General features: G+C 43.0%; 1 protein-coding gene across 2 annotated transcripts in view; it reads left to right on the forward strand.

Annotated features, from left to right (window-relative positions):
• Window positions 1-18003, forward strand: part of JAG2 (jagged canonical Notch ligand 2) — a 126093-nt gene extending 108090 nt beyond the window's left edge. For both annotated transcript variants that reach the window (XM_084837244.1, XM_084837249.1), the window contains 8 exons: window positions 1313-1340; window positions 2697-2782; window positions 7489-7602; window positions 7801-7916; window positions 9507-9755; window positions 11404-11535; window positions 13809-13965; window positions 15343-18003. In XM_084837244.1, coding sequence (XP_084693370.1) covers window positions 1313-1340; window positions 2697-2782; window positions 7489-7602; window positions 7801-7916; window positions 9507-9755; window positions 11404-11535; window positions 13809-13965; window positions 15343-15815 — 1355 coding nt within the window. In that variant the 3' untranslated portion in view covers window positions 15816-18003. The remainder of the gene's footprint in view (window positions 1-1312; window positions 1341-2696; window positions 2783-7488; window positions 7603-7800; window positions 7917-9506; window positions 9756-11403; window positions 11536-13808; window positions 13966-15342) is intronic.
• The last annotated feature ends 2653 nt before the right edge of the window (window positions 18004-20656 follow it).

Genomic DNA, 20656 nt, shown 5'->3' on the forward strand with positions numbered 1-20656 from the left:
ACACATATGGGGATGTCTTTAAGGTGTAAAAGTACCATCTTCAAGAGAGGCCAGTCATTCTGATGTTCATCTGTGCTTGTGTGATACTCCCATAGTGCATTCATGATAGCACATTAAATGACATTGTTCTGGGACACTAGTCAGTGCAACCAGTCTTAAGCAATTGTTTACAATCCCAGTGTTGGGCCATTGATGTATTTAACGCAGTGACAACATATTACTCATATTCCAGCAGTGAGGAACCTGCACATTGATTACTGCATAAACTCAAATCTGTGTGTTAGGAACAAACTACGTCACTCACTCAATCAGCAAATGTACATACGTTCTTTTAGCAAAAATAGCAGGCATGAGGGGCCCAACCTGGATTTGGACTTGTAGTAGGGAGCAAAACTCCCCTGCCAGGGGCCCAATCTATTTAATCCAAAACGCCACAAAGAAGGCATTCTCATAGTTGCTAATAGTGTGAATGTTATCACATCTACTATACTGTTACATAACCCTCCTGCAATTTGGTGCCCTCCATATAGGGATGTATAAGACTTTGGTTTCAGTTCACCAATCACTCAAAACTGCCCCATTCGCAATCCTGAACGTGAACAGGAGGGCATTTTCTCAGGAAATGTTCGCAAATTCCCAAATGTGCCTTCACATCCGCAAAACATGTACTTGAAAAATGCACAACTTTCTCAAAATATGCACATTATAAATCACCTTTCAGTTTATGGGGGAAAGTTGCAGAAATTTGGGAAGTTGATCAAATTTGGGAATTGTTTGCGCAACTTCAACAGGTTGATAGCTGTTCATTTTGTGCAATTTTCCTTTTCGCACAAAACAAACAGCGAGCACAAATTGTGGAGAGACAGATTCAGAGAATCTTGGCGAGGTCAAACATCACTCATTCACCCATCCCTACTACCATCATGGGGATGCAAGCACCTTCCTGCTGTACCTTGCCATGCTCAGCTATCTTAAGCCATTTTGAGGCTGCACATAAGCTGGGCTCGGAGGAGAAAGGCTTGGGGAGGTGGTGGGTTTTGCGTCCCTCTTTCACTCGTTCATTTTGGTATAAAAAGGAGACACCCGCTCCATTTTTAACAGGTAAATAGGCAAGTGCACCAGCATGTCTGATTTGGCCTAAAGACTTCCCTGTTCATTTCATTGTCAGAGCTGCTGTATATATGGGATGAATGTGCAGAGTCACTCTTGCTATTGAAGTTAATGGGGAACATGTTTTGTACATGCAAGAACTCAGCAGATGTATCTTAGCTTCATTCATTTTATGTAATTAATTTTAATCTTCTCTGTTTAGACATTAATGACTGCAATCCGCATCCGTGGTAAGTACTCATGGATTATTCTTTTTCAAAATGTTTTAATGCAGTGGTTAAATGCAAACAGTCCCTTGAATCAAGGCCTCCTAATCCCTCTACTCTAAACTATTGTGCTGGTTTTACCAAATGAACTCCCTGTATTTATTTACTAACCAGCTGCTCTGCCAATGGGTGCTCCTGTGGATTCTGATTTCTGTTCAACAATGGTAATATGAGATTTGTAGTTGCAAAGGTTCTATGAAGGCAGGCCGAACAAATAATACTTGAATAATCCCTCTAAAGCCAATGGGGCTATTCAGTTCCGGGTATTCAGCGTCTGTGGGAGAGGGTAGTGGTAATTTATTTATTTATTTCATTTCTATACCGCCCAAAGTGGAAAGCATTAAAATGTTAGTAGTTATTCATACAGACGTGAAAATAATACCAGTGCACAAAGGTTTTATAATATTTAAGAGTACCTAATGTATCCCAAAGATTTTTATCTCCTTTTTTTTTTAACTAATCATGGCATTTTAAGGGCTGAATAAGACCTCTATTATCTAGTCAAACGTATTTGACTTCATTATCCCTTGCAGAATCTCTAGAAACCACACTTGCTGTCTTCCTCTTGAACATTATGGCCCCCTGATGCTTCAGTACTCGTGCCCCACATATAATGATGATGGGAGTTTGGAGTAGGTTATGTACATGTAACAAAACTTCATGGCCTTTCCAAAACTTGTCGCCCAGCCCTTGGTGGCTGTAGAGTTTGTGTAACTTGGTGCCATTGCTTTCAAAAGCTCTGCAAGCATGAGGTCTCAAAACTTGATGCCTTTGTTTAATGTAAAACCTAATTGCAATGCAGAAAGCTTGATTAAGAAAATGTCAGCTAACCTTGGGTTCTATTGTCTTTTCTAATGCTACATCTTGTACAGTTAAAACAATCGGCCAGAAATCTATTTTTCCATTCTTCCTGTTTTCTCCTAAAACCTGTCCCACACTTACCTGTCTTTTCTCTCCACTCTGAAAAAATATGTGGGGTTTAAATAAAAGGTATTCTTATCCAGTCCCATCCTTGATAGGCTGCTTCTGTTAATGGCAGTAGGGCCCTCTGCTATACCACTGAAGATTTAATTAACAATGTTTAATTGGAGAAATTAAAACAAATACGTCATTAAATTTATTAATAAATTTATTAAATAGGCATATACTATGAATTAAGAAGCTTCTTGAATTCTGCATTGTTGACTAGTGAAAAAATACCAATAAAAGAAATTTGCATTTGAACGGGTTATTTTGGGCAGGAACCAAAGTTTATTATTTCTCAGCTTATGAAGCTACTCCGATAGTCTTCATTGCAATGATGGATTATTATTTTTACAGTTACAATGGAGGAATCTGTGTTGATGGTGTGAATTGGTTTCGCTGTGAATGTGCGCCTGGGTTTGCTGGTCCAGACTGCAGAATTAGTAAGTACCTGCATTGGGAAAGGACTGAAGAGAACATGCTGTTGACCTAAACTGTTTATCACATCTTACCCTTTGACTTTCCATGTGTTAGGCTTAGGTCAGCTGTATCCCAAAGAATGAAGCAGAAGCTAGCTGAATTATTCATAGCTGCTGATCCTTACCTTATAAAAAATAGGGATCTCTTTGTTTTGGGACAGAATCCTTTTCTTCATTGGACAAATGTAACTATAATGACTTAGTTGAAATTGTATTTGAGCTGGATGCTCGAATGCTAAGCAGATTTTTAGTGAAGCTTTTCTTTGCTGTGTTCATGTTGGGATCCTTAAAAGATAATGTCCGTACACAAGCTACTAATACTTTTTATAGGACGTCTACCTTTTAAAGTCCCCTTCATGGATCACTGCCTTGTTGTGGCGAAGGGGCTTGCGTAACTCAGTGAAGCCATAAGCTATGCCGTGCAGGGCCACCCAAGACGGACAAGTCATGGCGGAGTGTACTGACAGAATGTGGTCCACTGGAGAAGGAAATGGCAACCCACTCCAGTATTCCTGCCAAGAAAACCCCATGGAACGTATCACAAGGCTAAAAGATATGGTGCCGGAAGATGAGCCCCTCAGGTCGGAAGGTATATATTACTGGGGAAGAGCAGAGGGAATTTCCAAGTAGCGCCAGAAAGAGTGAAGCAGCTGGGGCAAAGCTGAAAGGACACTCAGCTGTGGATGTGTCTGGTGGTGAAAAGAAAGTCCAATGCTGTAAAGAACAATATTGTTTAGGAACCTGGAATGTAAGATTAATGAATCAAGGTAAGCTGGAGGTGGTCAAACATGAGATGGCAAGATTGAACCTCGACATCTTGGGAACCAGCGAACTAAAATGGACAGGCATGGGCGAATTTAATTCAGGTGACCATCATATCTACTACTGTGGGCAAGAATCAGTGACAGATTTTATTTTCTTGGGCTCCAAGATCACCACAGATGGTGACTGCAGCCATGAAATTAAAAGACGCTTGCTCCTTGGGAGGAAAGCTATGGCAAAGCTAGACAGCATAGTAAGAAGCAGAGACATCACCTTGCCGACAAAGGTTCGTATAATCAAAGCTATGGTTTTCCCAGTAGCAACGTATGGCTGTGAGAGCTGGACTATAAGGAAGGCTGAGTGCCGAAGAATTGATGCATTCGAACTGTGGTGCTGGAGAAGACTCTTACGAGTCCCCTGGACTGCAAGGAGGTCCAGTCAGTGAATCCTAAAGGAAATCAATCCTGACTGCTCATTGGAAGGACAGATACTGAAGCTGAAGCTCAAATATTTTGGCCACCTAATGTGAGGAGAAAACTCCCTGGAAAAGACCCTGATGCTGGGAAAGATTGAAGGCGAAAGGAGAAGGGGACGGCAGAGGATGAGATGGCTAGATAGCATCACCGATGCAATGAATATGAACTTGAATGCAATGAATATGAACTTGAGCACACTCCGGGAGAGAACAGAGGACAGGAAGGCCTGGCGTGCTATGGTCCATGGGGTCACAAAGAGTCGGACACGACTGAACGACTGAACAACCTTTTAAAGTGTGCATTTACATATATGTTTCAGACTGAAGGGTTGCATTCAGTGGTGTCCTTGCCCCAGCAGAACAGACACCACTAGCACACCTGATCACCCGTACAGCCTCCACTCTCACCCCACCCCCCCAAATCTGCTCCAGAGGGTTGGAGGATCCTCCGGAGCAGATCTGGAGGTCTGCAGGGCGAGGAGGGGAAGGGAAATTCACATTTTGTGAGCAGAAATCCACTCGCATAACATTGCTTTTAGCCCAATACAATGTTTATTTTATTTATTTATTTATTTATTTATTTCATTTCTATACCGCCCAATAGCCGAAGCTCTCTGGGCGGTTCACAAACCTTCTGTTGCTCTTCTGGTAAGCATGCAAGTTGAATATGGTATCCCATCCTGAGACTTCAGTGTTGGAATGCAATGTGAGTAGAAGGCCCTTTTTCCTGGGATGCTCAGCAATATTGTTAGATTGTTTAGGAATGTTACTTCCTTGCTATGCTGATAAGGAACTTGTAGTCACTCTTCCACAACATTATTAGCTTCCAAATCATGTGAAGTACTAGTTCACCCCTTACTCAGCGCTGGTTAGGCCTCATCTTGAGTACTGTGTCCAGTTCTGGGCACCACACTTGAAGAAGGATGCAGACAAACTAGACAGGGTTCGGAGGAGGGCAACGAAGATGATCAGGGAACTGGAAACAAAGCCCTATGAAGAGAGACTGAAAGAACTAGGCATGTTTAGCCTTGAGAAGAGAAGACTGAGGGGAGATAGGATAGTGCTCTTCAAGTCCTTGAAAGGCTGGCACAGAAAAGAAGGCCAGGATCTCTTCTCGATCATCCCAGAGTGCAGGACACAGAATCATGGACTCAAGTGACAGGACGCCAGATTCCGGCTGAACATCAGGAAAAACTTCTTGACTGTTAGAGCAATACGACAATGGAACCAATGACCTAGGGAGGTGGTGGGCTCTCCCACCCTGGAGGCATTCAAGATGAGGCTGGACAGACATCTGTCAGGGATGCTCTGACTTGGATTCCTGCATTGAGCAGGGGGTTGGACTCAATGGTCTTGTAGGCCCCTTCCAACCCTACTATTCTACGATTTTGTGATTACTGTGATAGATTAGCAATATTCGAAGTCTGTCCACACTAAAGCTGTAGTGGAAATGGATCTCTCCGTAGTGATGACACATTCAAAGCTCAGGGTGGGAAGGTTTGCAGTGGTAAACGTGAGCTGTTTCTTCCCCCAAGACCATTATTAAGGGAGCCCACAATAATTGCTTTAGGAAAGGGCAGAATACAACATCACAGGAAAGGACTTCCTTCTTTCCCCACCCCTCCTCAGCAACGCCCTGCATCCCACCAATATCTGTTCCCATGAGTTCTCCAATCCATTGGAGCAGCTCTTAAAGAGTGCATGGGGAGGGCAAATTGCTTCCCTCCCTGTACCACTGACCGAAGCAGTTCCATGAGTAGAAGGATCTCATTGGATTTCTGCCAAAGACTTGAGACAAAAAGAGATTGCAAGAAAGGAGGTGCATAAAAATCTGGGTGTTGGGCCGGGAGGGCTAAGAGAGGGCTAATGTTCAGGATCTGGGCAGGAACTGAAACACAGGTTCACAAACTATGTGCTTGGCAGCAGAACTTTGCTGTCAAGCACCTCAGCATATGGCAGCCTTCCCCAGCCTGGTGCCCTCCAGATGTTTTGGACTACAACTCCCAACATTTCTGACAATTGGCCATGCTGGCTGGGACTGATGGGTTTTGAAGTCCAAAATATCCGGAGAGCACCAGGTTGGGGGTGGCTGTGCTAGCGTAATTTTGGATTTTAACCCCCTGATTGCCAATTGTGTAAATAAGCAGAACCAAACCACAAGTCTTTCTGGCTCACTAAGAAAATCTCAAAGAAAATTGGTGCTCAGTGGAAATTCTCTGTGAAGAGAGACACATAATGTCCCTAGTCCAAATAGTTGTGGTAAATCCCCACTAGAATCAATGGGACAGGTTGGACATGACTAATGTAAGCATCAGTGTTTTCTATGGATCAGGACCAACGTACTCCTACATTTTTTGTCTTGGTTTTATGGGCAAGTGTTAGTATGGCTTCATAAGACCAACTGTTGGTATCCAAGTCATGCATGTGCAGTTGTGGCCTTTTTCCAGTAGTTGTGCTCATGGTTCGTTAGTCCTGCTAACCAAAGAATTAAAAAATGTGCACTGCTTCAACTCTGGAGCCGAATTCCGAGCCAAAGCAGGGTGCTTCATGTCACCCCCAGAGTGGGTCGGGATTGGCCTGAAGCAACTCGAAGCTGGTCAGATCGCTCCGAAGCAGTTCAGCCGCTTTGGAGCGATCCGGAAACCCAGCCGCCCTTCTGCCCAGCTGTGCCTCCGCCTCCCAGCTGTGCGAGCCTATTGCTCCGTACCTGGACATTTGGGACGCACACCAGCAGCCATCGGCCTCTTCGCGGGAGACATCATTGGGTCGTCCTCTGTTTCCAGAAATTGAATCCTGTCCAGTTGGGGCCATAAGGCCGCCATTTGCGCAGGATTCCATTTCCGGAAATGGAGGAAGTCGCCAAAGTGGCGATTCTCTTGAAGAGGCAGATGGCGCGCGTCCTGAGGATCCAGGTAAGGAGCAGGACGCTTGCACGTTGGGGGGGAGAACCCACTTTGGCTTTCCAAGCCCACTTCAGCCTCGGAGCCCAAAACAGCTCGGGTTGGACCCAAAGCAGCTGGACACGCCCTGGAAGCCCCAAAGTAGTCTCTGAGGCAGGTGAGGGGGTCCCTGCACAGCCCCAAGAAATGTTCCCCAGGATGTGAAATAAATAAAAGAGCAGAAGGTGCTTGGGTGGCAAAAATATAGAGACTTTGGACTTGAGAGCTGGTTGTTAAAATACTCCTTAAAAATATTCTTTAAAATGATGATGAGAAATAAGAACGGTTTTACCACTGCATTTGTTGCCATCTGAATGTACGTATGTGCAGATATATTGGTTGCAAGAATGAGGCCACCATTCAGTGCGAGGTAACCTGTGTATAAGTCCCATTTGATGAGACCTGAGGTCTAGGGATATATTGTGGTCAAAATTTGTAAACAGTTTGCACTCTAAGCATTCTATAAAAACATTTGGGTTTTTCCTCCCTTTCAGATATTGATGAATGTCAGTCTTCCCCTTGTGCCTATGGTGCTACTTGTATTGATGAAATAAACGGATACAGGTGTGCCTGCCCTCCTGGACGAGCCGGAGCGAGATGCCAAGAAGGTAATTTAAAGCCTTCAGCTCAGACCAGGATCGAATACTTTTTCAAGTTCAGTGTCTTCCACACAGCAGTGTGTGCCGTGGCTTATCTTACCAATTGAACTTGGTATTCTCTTTCTTGGCTTGGTCCCATGGTTAGGTTAAATTACTCTTTTTTCTTACTCCTCCTCCTCTGTGTCGTGTGTCCCCCCCCCCCCCAAGTGATAGGCTTTGGAAAGTCTTGCTGGCTTAAAGGAACATCCTTTCCCCATGGCAGTAGATGGGATCAAGAATGCAACACCTGCCACTGTCTGGATGGCCACATTGACTGCACCAAGGTAGCTTTCTGACTTGAACACTAAATTTGCACTTAAATCTCCACTTCCTCCAAAATATTTTTATTTATTTATTTATTTACAATATTTATATACCGCTCCACATCAAAGATTTCGGAGTGGTGAACAAGATAAAAGAATAAAACTCCGCAATTAAAACAGTTAAAACATGTTAATATTCAATTATTCAGTCCTCACTGGACTTCTATGTCAACTTGGTTAATCATGTACTTCTACAGCAGCCTTCCCCAGCCTGCGTCCTTCCAGGTGTTTTGGACTGCAATCCCCATCATCCCCAAACTGCCTGTGCTGACTGGGGCTGATGGGAGTTGCAGTCCAAAGCCTCAGAAGGGGAGCAGGTTGGGGAAGGCTCTTCTGTAGCATCTCGATGATATGGCTGCGTTGAGAACTAACTACTAATCCCCTGCCCAGGTTTCACCTGATGTAAGCTTCAGGCTTAGGATTATTTTTAGCTTAAAATGTGTAAGGAAAAAGGATAGTGCCACACTTGGAAAGGGTTCTACCCTATTATTTCTGCTTTAGAAACAGAAGTTGCTCTGAATCCTAAAGCCACCTCCACTGCCCTCTAATTATTGTGTTGGGGTAGACAGCATGTAATAAAGTCATTCGATTGAGTGCTATTGCCGAGGTTGGTAGCACCAAGCCCAGAAGTACAGGGCGCAGGGGTTCATAACACTCCCCTTGGGTTCAAAGTGAGCATTTGTTGTTGTTGTTGTTCAGTCGTTCAGTCGTGTCCGACTCTTCGTGACCCCATGGACCATAGCACGCCAGGCCTTCCTGTCCTGCGCTCTCTCCCGGAGCGTGCTCAAGTTACAGCTTCCTAATTCTTCTGCTGCTTGGATTAAAATAAGAGCAGGAAAAGAATTCCCCTTCTATCCCCTCCGTCCCACCTTACTTACTGATCTGGTGATCCAGCAGCCAGCTGCTAGGCCAAGGGAATTCATAGGAGGTCTACTAGTTTGAAGTAGGTTCCATTGATTTAAGCAGAACTTTACATCCGCTGAATGTCTGTTTAAGCTTCAGTGAGTCTTTTAAAAAAAAAAAATGGTTAAGCTACTCGAATGAGTAAAATTCCCATAATCCAGAAGTAGGAGAAGCTGGTGGCCTCCAGGTAGGTGGAAGACGTAAGGTGGAAGAGGGGTCTTTTGTTTTCTCCAGCCTGGTTATGACTGATTTGAAATTAGCAGACAGCATCTGAATGGTTAGCAGGTGCTTTGTATTTAGGATGGAAGGGTCAACTTGGGTCTCCTTACAGAGGCACGCTGTGGACCTATTTCAGTTGTGTAAGGAATTGTGTTTAACTTTGTGTCCCATCTACTTGGTATTTCCTAGGCAATCCCAATCTCTTTGCAGCCCAAAGGCTGTGTAAGAAATGCTGCTGCTTGTGAGTGAACCAAAATAATCCGTCTTTGTCATAGAGTTGTATCGTGAACAGAGCATTGTAAAGGGATAGCTATAAACAACATACTAACTGCAGGGAGATGAGCCCAGGGTTGAACTAGAAATAAGGGTAGTTTGGCATCTTTGCCAGTTGTTGTACACTGAAATCAACAGACCTGTGTTAAATTCTAGGTGTGGTGTGGGAGGCAATCCTGTTTGTTTACCAAACATGCGGACCATGCTAGCTCCCAATGTCCCAGAGGTCAAGAATGCCAAGGAAACGTTTATATCAAATGTTTCCAACCACCTTGTGCTGATTGGGGAGAATGCAGTGAATCAGAACCTCTTCCTGCCAACATCAAGTGTCCCCCAAATTCTGGCTACTTGGACAATAGCTGTGCAAGAATTACTCTGATTTTTAACAGAGACAAAGTACCCCAGGTGAGAACTTTAAGTCTTTCTAATGCACCTTGACAATTCCACTTAGTGCACTGTTTTGGAATTAAGCATCTTGTTTGCAGAACTCTAGCTTCAAGCGCTACAATACCACTGGCTTGGGCTGTCTTTTTTCAGACCTGTGTAATGCAGCTGACCATTGAGCTAAAGAGAGAAAGTGCTATTCCTGTATATGGAAATCATTTTGCATGCACACTGTAATGCATTTTTTGTGTGTACAGTCCAATATTATTTTTAAAACCCCTTCAGAAAAGGATGTTCTTATTTGGGAATGGGCGGTATGTTCCTCCAGAGTGTCTGTATGCTTCCTAGCATGCATGCCACACTGGAAATAACCACTTCTCATTTCCACATTACAGAAAACTCGAGGGTGGATCTACATGTATGCATATATAATAGGGAGTGGCCCCAAATGAGCTTAGTGCTGGAAGATCAGCAAACATTAGCATCTCCTGAAGCTCCCCCACAGTTGGAAACCTGTGCATAGGGTCCCAGATCAGTTAGTGAGGGCAAAGATTTGGGACTAAAGCACCTGCAGTGTAGTGAAGGGAGCTGGGAAACAGTTTGCATTCAACTGCATTCCATCTGGTTCAGTTGAAACACAAATGCAGCAACGTGATGGGCAGGCACAACTTCAGAAAGGCTTCGGATCACCAACCTGCGGAATTCCTCTTGATCTGTTCTTCCCGCTTTGCCATCCTCCACCCCATCAACCGAGGCTTCATTTAGAATGTGTTACATTACGGGTAATCAAAGGATCGCGTCAGATGTGATTTCTCTGAAGAGAGAGTCTGACCTGGTGTGCATGATCCCGGCTCATTTCCCACCCATGGGGGCCACATTGCTGACGCACACACGCCGCTATGGCTTCTCGTGCTGTCTGAAGCTGGCGAGGATGGCTTGCTGGGTGGTCAACAAGCCACCCTCACCAAGTTCAGGCATCATGACGACCTGCACCTGGGAGGGTGATTGGGGAAATGAGCTGGCATGTGCAGGGGTGGTTAGCAAGCCACCATGGCTTCTTAAGTACCCTCATAGTGCAAACAAGCAGGGGTGGTTAACAAGCACGTGGCTTATTAAGCACCCTCATGTCGTGCAAACCTGGCGTCTTTGTTGTACATTGGCTTTTCTACCCATGAATTCGGAAAACGAAAACTTGCATCATATCTCATAAGAAGAAATGTACACTTTTTTCCTTTGTACAGTGAGATTAGCTTCTGTGTTTGGGAGCAGAGGGGGAATTCCTGCATGGTCTTTAGAGTCCTGGGAGGTGAACCACAGCCCTCTCATTCAGGTCTTCATTAAAAAAAAAAAAAAAAAAGAAAGATTCATCTAAAGATAAAGTAAATTCCAGGCCCTTGCCTGTCTCTCCTCCAAGACAGGGAAAGATGCTCCTTTGGAACACAAAGTGAACCAGCGAGACTACTGAACATTGGAACAGTGCTCCTATGTTTCCAGTCTCCCTTATGTGTGCCTGCCTGTGCATCATGTGGTGATGAGCCAGTCAGAGGAAGTCTCTTTTCTGTGTTGTTCTTAATTGTAACATAGCATTTGTTAATTGTTCTGAAATCAGTGTGCCCTTTAATTTTTATTCCCTGTTTTTAAAAGGAGTGGTCTGTTTTCCTTCTCACAGGGCACTACTGTTGAAAATATTTGCTCTGAAATCAGATATTTACCAGCCACTAGATCTGTTTCTAGTGAGAAAATGTTGCTAGTGTTGTGTGATCTATCCTACTCCATAGAGAATGCAGTGGAAGTTGCTGTTGTAAGTATTAGATTTCCTTCTAAGTAGAGAAACATTTTCTCTGTAGAGCTCTGTAGTAGTCTTGATCGAGGCAAGCTTATGACTCTGCCTGCAGGTGGTGTCAAGGGTCCCCATGATTTGGATCATGGGCTCATCATCAGTGGACTGGTTTATTTTTATTTATTTCTTACGTTTCTATGCCACCTAATAGCTGAAGCAGAAGTTATTTATTTATTTATTATTAAATTTATTAATCGCCCATCTGGCTGGTCACCCAGCCGCTCTGGGCGATGTACAGCATATAATAAAACAGTTTAAAACAATACAGTAAAAACTACAATAAAAACATTTTCTAAAATACCCTAGCCCACCCCAAAAGTTGGGTCTATCTGACCAAGAAATTAGCATAATGATAATTAGGAACAGATTAGATGTGTGGGGCGTAAGCCGAAGGGAGAATAGAGTTAGCCCTTCCGTTGGGTAAGCATCGACAAAGGAGCAGAAGACCGTCAGTTGGCAATTTCATATTATGTAAGGGGAACGGGTGCCTTAGGTAGCTAGAAGCTGGGGAAAGGCTGGGTTTAATTTATTTAGCAGTAGCTTGAGTTAAGAGATGAAGAAGCAGCAGAGAGTGCAGGAGATATTTTAGATTTATTTCCTGCCTGACTCCCTGCTGCTTTTTTCTAACTGTCTGCTGTCAAATGGGTTTTTGTTTTTGTTTTACTGATGGTGGCTGGAAGCTGCCTTTTGTACCCCCATATGAGTCAGAAAGACAGGATACAAATGTGTGTTTTTAACAAATTTTAAAGATATGTGCTAGACTCCAATGTTAGAGGAGGGGAAGGCTGATTCCTCTTCCTTTAAAAGTAAAGCATTGGGAAGTTGGGTCATGGTTCTCCATGCAGCAAACAAGTTGTCTCCCAGACGATGAGAGAGAGAATGTTGAAGGTAGCTGTGAGAGGATCCAATTTTGTTTGGACTAGTGATGCTGTGGGAGAATCATAGAACAGTAGGGTTGGGAGGGGCCTATACGACCATCGAGCCCAATCCCCTGCTCAATGCAGGAATCCAAGTCAAACCATCCGTGACAGATGGCTGTCCAAGAGATGCTTAAGCCTTCCCCTCAAAGAATTAACCCCGGAGTGGTGAAAAATACTGATGCCTCTGTGTATGTGGGGGGGGGGTGTCCCCCACTGTAGGGTTAATAGCAGTTTGTGGGGAGGCAATTTAGATTGAGGGGGAAAGGTTTAATCCCCCCTCTCCACTGCTGCTGCTGGGATCAAAATCATAGCCCCTCAGGGAGCCCCTTTTGCTTTAAGCAAAAACAACTACAACAGCTGGGAGATGGGATCGTGGGTCTCCCCCACATCTGTTTCAATCCTGAGGATAAATAGGCAGTGAGTCTGAAGACACATTGGAACAGTCACATGATGCTCTCACTACATGGAGAAGATAAGCTGAAGTCACCAGAAAAAGAACTAAGCATGCTCATCTCTGTCAGTTCTTGGCCACTTCATGGCTAGGACAAGGGAAAACAAAGGATCATATGATGATGCTATAGAGCACATGTGAGCAGGCTCTTCTGAATGTACTAAATTTACTACTTGAGCTGCCCAGTTGCTTACAACTGAACACAGCAGAACAGAATCTCTTTCGGTGTTGGTGATGCATGGGGGTTGGCTGCCCCCACTGCATTGCTCATGTTAAAACTGGGTTATCCAAAATGCCTTGGTTACCCTTAGCAGAAAGGTAAGATGAGTTCAGCAGCTTGGAAGCCAGGAAGGGAGTTTAGAGAGAGCTTGATCAGGCTGCTGACGGTCACCCAGTTGTTGTGGCCGGGGAGAGGATAGCGTGCCAAAAGGTGTAATATTGGCTAGATATTCTTAGCTAGGCTATCTTTGCTTACTCGTACGACTGAAGAATGCTTCTAGCTATGATGCAAACTGAAGGAAGTGTACAGTTATATATAACAGATTATATCATTAGTGCAAATGCCTAGCCCGATAATATCTCCAAAGCCTCCAAACAATGACTAAGTTTAGCTCAGTGGTGTAAATAACATGGAAGTCTGCCGTGTGTAACTTAATGTACCATTGCATGAATTCGCATGGGCAGGGTGCAGGATACTGGCTTAATACTTTCATATTGGTTTCAAAACAGCATTGATGCTTTAAGAAGAAACTGGGATTGTCAAGTTCTCAAGGCTTCAGTCTGATCATCCAAATAAAATGAAATGGCTGTTACAAAATTGCTCCACTATAAACCTAAGTTTCCTGCCTGTCTTTTCTTCCCAGTCTTTCATCTCACATCAAGATGAGACCGATAACAGCCTGATTCAGAATGCCGCCGATACTATCGTAAATGCCATAACAAAGCGGCAAAACAGCACAGTTATGCTGGCAGTAACTGAAGTCAAAATAGAGACCATAGTCGTTGGGAATTCTTCATCAGGTGAGTGTATGTGTGAGTCACAAGAGCTCGTTAACAGCATGCATTGGAATGGAATGGCACATCACATGTAGTTCCTTGTTTCTTTTGTGGGACATGTTTTGGGTTATATTTTATTTTTTTCACAGTGCAGCTGTTGAGGCTGCAGTTGAAGTGGAAGATCAGTGGAGGAACTTCTTAACTCCTTCACTTTGCACAGTTTTTCTAGTGAAAATAGTCTCCCTAAGCTGCTTTTGCACTTGTTGGTGAAAGTATCACCTGGAATGATAATCACCTGGTGATTATCAGCAGAAAAAAAATTGCAAGTAGAAAAGGGTTAAGATTAAGATCCTCTCCCCCAGGCCCAAAGCTCCAGCTGGTTTTCCACTTCAAATTCAGTGGCAGCATTGTGTAAGTAGGAGTGGGAAAGGCCCAGTAAAGATTCATGACACATAGTATTATGTTCCGCCCTTGTTCCTGTGAGGAGCAGTTATGGGATAAAATTTCAGCCCCTCTTCCTGGAACAAGGACCATGTGGTTCAAAGGAGTGACCTCGGTGCATATCACTGCAAGGCTATAATTGCTAGCTGTGCCTAACATGGCTGCCTCTGGTATTTCAGATGCCAAACAAACTTGATGACTACCATTGTACGACCTCTCCTTCTGTTCGGTTGTTTTTGATGGGTTCAAAGACTGATTTGGATATGAAGAGGGTTTTCTGTGCCTACATATTTGTTCCATATTACTGAACAGATGTATTTATTTCCTTGAGCAGATTGTACCCATAGTTTTTGTGTGTTTTCTTTGGGGCGGGGGGGGGGACTGAGGCATACACTTCATGTGGAAGCAAGTCGCATTTCAAAGCAAATCTTCTTAGGAGCAAGGTACAAATGTGATGTTTGTTGACACGAGATTAATTTTGTTCTTTATTTTTCTCACTCAACATACTTAGAAGGCCAAAAATTGCAAAACTTTTTTTTTTAAGTAATCTCAATTGAACACCAGTTACGTTTTTAGTGTCCTGCTGCAACAGGCCATATTAGACTGACTGACTGACTGACTGTCTGACTTATTTATTTACTTATTTATTGCATTTATATCCTGCCTTTTTTCATCTTGGAAGGAACCCAAGAGGAAAGCTTACATTATCCTCCTCCTCCTCTCCATTTTATCCTCACAGCAACAACCCTGTGAGGTAGGTTGAGCTGAGAGTCTGTGACTGGCCCAAAGTCACCCAGTGAGCTTCCATGGCCAAGTGGGGACTAGAACCCGGATCTCCCAGCTCCCAGCCCAACACTGTCACCGCTACACCACACTACACCATACTTTAGTCGCACATGCCTTCCCATTCTCTTAGAATTCACAGTTGCTCACGAAGCTGTGTGTTGGCTTGTTTTCTAGATTACCTGGTTCCAATCCTCTGTGCAGCTTTTAGTATTGTATGGTTAACCTGTATAATAATCTGTGTGTGGTGGACACGAAAGAGAAGAAAAGAGCGAGAGAGAAATCGCCCATCCAGAGAAGAGGCTGCAAATAATCAGTGGGCACCTCTAAATCCCATACGGAATCCTATAGACAGACCTTACAGTCACAAAGGCATTCATTATGAACACAAAAATTTTATATCTCCTCAAAAAAGAACTTACGATGGGGTAGAGGAGTACACGGAGTATGAGGAGGAGGAGGAAGAGGAGGAAAGAGAGGTTGTAGAAATGGACAGATTCCTCTCTCACAAACTCTCTAAGCCATTGTCAACAAAGGCAGTGGACTCATTAGAGAATAGTCCTATTAAGAAATCTCTTCAGACAACCAAAATGGACAACAGATCTGTAAAAAATGTGAACACAACAAACCTTGAAGGCGGAAGAGACTAAACCTGTGTTTGGACCATGGCAGCACTGTCTATGCTGAATGATGGGGCTGGAGGAATTGGCATCTCGGCTTTGCATCAAGGACTTAATTATCTGGAGTCAAATGTTCATAGTTACTTTATTTTGAATAAAAAAATTAAAATAAAATAAAAACTTTATTTTGTTTCTTTTAGCCTTGTATAAATTATTCAATGACTGTCAGATGATAGAGTAATCTTTGATAGTTGCTATTTTTGTAAATTTTACTTAGAATATACTTGCTGTGTGGCAGAGGAGGGAAGTTTGTATTTTCAATTATTTCATAAAGTTTATCACACAAGACTGCACTGTTAACAGAATGGGTTCCTTTTTACCTGTTACAACAGTGGCTTAAAAACCTCCTGGTTGAGGTAGTTGCTGAACTTAAAGGGAAAACAAATCTCACATGAACTGTTCTTTTGAAACCTTCCTAGAAGCTGCTCCCTGCACTTAACTTCTGCAAGTTTCTTCCCCTCACCCACCCACCAAAAAAAAAATTATTTTTTGCCTTATTACTTTTTGGGAACAAAAAGAAAATCTATAGAGATCTTTCAAACTGTGGTTGGAAAAAGTGGCCTTTTTAATTTGAATATGTCAATTTGTTTTAATTACCTTAGGATTGCAGTATTGAAGCACGTGTCAAGTGCCTTGAAATTTCAATCTTCTTTTTTCTATAGCAACTGTCAAAGACTGCCATGCCCATCTAGGTTTACCATGAGAGGATTCTTGGTGCCCTCAGACTGACACAGTTTATTTTCAGATTGTGCGAGTGCATTTTTTGTAAATATGTACATATTTAAATGAATCATTTCTGTATATTTGAGTTAATAACTTAAAAGTATTTTTGGTCTTTTTAAACGTCATTCCTTTTTAATTTATGTCACAGAAAGGGAAGTTTTATGGCAGTTTCTAAAAAAAAATAAATACAAAAAACTTATTTTGGTATTATGTCCATAGTAGAAAATGATGTTAAAACCATCAATGTTGGGAATCTGTTGGTCACTTTTTTTGTACTTTTTCAATGTATTGCAACCATTTCACATGTAAATAGATCAGCTGTTTCCTCACATCTCAAGAATGCAGAGAGTAAGTATACTGTACAGTATAAAGATGACAAGGCAATATTTCTTTTTCTTCCTTTTGTGAATGTCTCTTTACATGTGGTATTGCTTTTTTGCAATTTTTTTTTTAAAAAATACAGGCCTAATGAAGGGAACAATATTTTTCTCATTTCTTGTTCTGTTATGCTTATTCGCCTCTTTGGTAAAAGGTTGGCAAACTCAGACTGGAACTAGGCATTACAGCAGACCCTTGACTACCATCCCAAATGGCAGCTCTGAGTCTCTTCCTCTCTTTCCTCCAACACCAATTAGTCACTCAAAATGTTTGATGTGATGATGCCACCACGCTGAGTTTCCCTGCCTCTGCTCCACTTCATTGGCTGCTACTTGTGGGGGTGGATAAACTCACGGCATGGCAGCTTCGTGTCATCTGCATTGTGTCACCTAGGTGCTAGCGGGGAGAACGCAATGCAGGGCCGCTCTTTTTGGCCGCACATCCATCATAACATCTGGCTCCATTTTAGAAGATGGAATACCTCACGAGAAATGGTTATTCATAACGGAAGGCTTGTGCATTATTTGTGGGGTTGGTTTTTTTATGGCTTTATTATGAAAGAAATGACCTGTATCTTTTTATTTTAATTACTGGGAAAACCTAACCCTACATTACTTAGCTCTCCTATAATTGCAAAGGAAATTGAGATTTCCCTCTCTCAACGTTTTGGCCACTCAATGTAATCCTGAATGTTTTTGAAACCACTTTTATTTTATACATGAATGCAGGAATTGCTTTGCAGGAACTTCTGTGCAGTACATTTTGTTTGACATGTTCTTCTATAGCTTTCGGAAGAAAACTATTTATTAAAGCATTTTATAACAATGTTGGCAGTTGAAACTTTTTTCCCTCCCCTTACTCTATACTTTGATGTTCGTAATGGTTTAGGAACTATAATCTGCCCCTCTGACTTGGGTACTGTCCTTTTCCCATTTTCCCAGTGCAACTTTGAAGGGTTTCTTAAATTTCATTTCTGTTGCCCTTGTAACATTTTTTTTTTGTACTGCAATGCTGCTGTCTTCCAAAACCGAATAAAATGGTTTCCCTTATTATGCATAACATTTCAAAGTGTGCTTTTCAAGTGCCTTCTGCTTATCTAGTTCCTTGGACCCTGTGGTAATTCAGATCTGAAAGGATCCCAGGGGCTTAGTTGGCAATACTCATGGGGTCTCAATCCAAGTCCCAATTACAAGCATCGTTGTATGCAAATGTAAGCATAAACTAGGTTAGCCTTTAGTGAAGAAATCTAGATGCTGCTTATCTAAAGTGTGGCAAAAGTGGGTTTTCTTTTCCCAGTACAAGGTGAGGATGAGGAAGTTCTGATTTATGATGACTAATCTGATAATACAGAACCTGGGGCTAACACTGATTTATTTTTAACTACCCCTTCCACTCATGAAACTCTTAGGTTCCAGCACCGACTTATGCAGCCTGTTCTTTTGGCCATTTGCCGTTTCCTATGTTTGTTTGTGTTCTTTCACCAACCAGGTTAATTAACCCTCGAGAGATCAAATGATACTTGAGTGAAACTCATAGCAAAATTAATCGTCAAAAGTTTCCCTTCTTTTATAAGAGGACTCTTAGGATGTTGTGTTGTAACCCTTTTCCACTGGCTTTTAGAATCCTCCCCCTCCCGTTTTGCCTCCCAAATGTTACAGCCAAGGATGGGTCCAGTTTTTTCATGGGCTCCTTGTCAAAGAGCCATCTGTGAGCAGTTAGCCTGACCTTTCCAATGGCCTCCTTTCTCACTCCCATGCCTCTTGGGTGCAATGTAACTCCTTCAAGGCAAGATGTAACCCTATTCTGTTCCAGCTGCCTTCTCCTGTCCTCTTACTTCGCATAGACAAGAGGCACTTAATAGGACAGGAGGCCTTTAGCAATGGAGCTCTCCACTGTACAAACATTTGGGGAATAAGAGCCATGCTGGATCACACCAAAGGCCTACCTTGCACAGCATCTTTCTCATAGTGCCCAACAAAATGCTTACAGGAAGGCCACAAGCAGGACATGAAGGCAAATTCCCTCTGCCCTTGTAGTTCCCAAGCAACTGGGATTTAAGGTTTGCTGCCTCTGATCCTGGGGGTGTGCATGCAAAAGATCCCAGGTTCAATCCCTGGCATCTCCATTTAATGGGATAGGATAGCACAGCCTTCCCCAACCTGCAGCATTCCTGACCATTGATCTTGTTGGCTAGGGCTGGTGGGGGTTGTCCAAAACATCTGGAGGGCACCAGGTTGGGGGAAGCTAGGTTAGTATGTGATATGGAGAGCTGCTGCCAGTCAGAGCAGAGAATACTAGGCTAGATGGACAAATCTGGCACAGCATACCAGAGGAGGGCAACCTGTGGCCCCCAGATGCAGACTACAACTCCCATCAGCTCTAGCCAGCATAGCCAATGGAGAGGAATGATGCAATCTGTAGGCCAAAACATCCAGAGGGCCAAAACCTGTCCACTCCTGTAGCATTGGGCAGCTTCCTATGTCCCCCTCCATCGGACACCTTGAATAGGTTCCTCCAGCTTCTCTGGGCCTGATACCCTAATCTTTTAAACAGTGTTCAAATGCTAGTACTGTCCAGCTGCTCACACAATCTTTGGTCTGGGCTGCTGGCAATTCCATCCTGAGAGTTACATTCCGGAGACAAAATAGATTTTTGTCGCAGTCGACTACTTTTTTCTCCCAGTTTTGGCATTTTAAGGCAAGTCCTGGCAAGATTGAGTTTAGGGTGGAATCAATTCCATCAGAGTGCAAAAGCATGCAGGTAGACGAGACAAGGAAGAGACATGGCACACAGCAGGTTTAGTGGATTGCTGGCAAGAACCAAAATCCTAAATAGGCAGTGTAGACGACCACAAAATGGTGAACTCTGGTTTGTTCATCTTGCAGGGGGAGGGGGGTGTTCCTCCCCATCCCCCGCAGCTGTGGACCGCATACGACTGTATTTCTCAGAAGCACCTCACCTGTACATCTGGCCAACATACCGGTTACACATGCTAAGTGACTATTAGCTGAATGGTCCTGTGTACCCGGTGTAACTGCAAAGGGGGCAAATGAGGAATGACTGACATGTTAACATTAGTTACTGCAGAATATTTAAAAACCTTAATATAATGCTCTTTAGAAATGTCGCATTTTCTTCGATATATCCAAGATAGGGATGGATGAATCTGTCAGTTTCAGTGTCTCCTTTTTCCAACTGCAAATTGGTTCACCTTGACCACTGAGAAAAAAGTTTGCATGAGAATTCCTACACATTTGGGGGCGTGTTTTTCTACATGCATTTTTATATACAATTTTGCCTAATACACAGTTTTTGAAAATGTTCTTTCCACTAATACATTTTTGTGTCCACTTTTCCCTAATATATGCATTTTGTGCTCATCTTTTGAATGGAGAACTCCATGGCAAAATTCGGATTAGTGCAAATTTCAGAGGATAGCTAAGTTTCGTTTTGCATATTGGTTTAAAAGTGTGAAGTTAGTTAAATTCAAATTAATGTGAATCAAACGAAATTCTCCCTAATCCAAGAGCAACCCTTTAAAGATTTGTTGAGAAACCTTCGTTTCCTCCTTCTGGAGTATTCATGTACACTCTCAGTGAAATCTGGTATATTGCCCTAACCACCGATGAAGTGCAATCAAATTGTTCTGCTGTTCCTATTGGAAGTTGGGCTTGATGGGATGTGCGCAGTGAAATTAATTCCACCCATGG

Source organism: Heloderma suspectum, chromosome 1 (genome assembly GCF_057233095.1).
Source record: "Heloderma suspectum isolate Gila_16-S chromosome 1, 16-S_ref, whole genome shotgun sequence".
Classification (NCBI taxonomy): Eukaryota; Metazoa; Chordata; class Lepidosauria; order Squamata; family Helodermatidae; genus Heloderma; species Heloderma suspectum.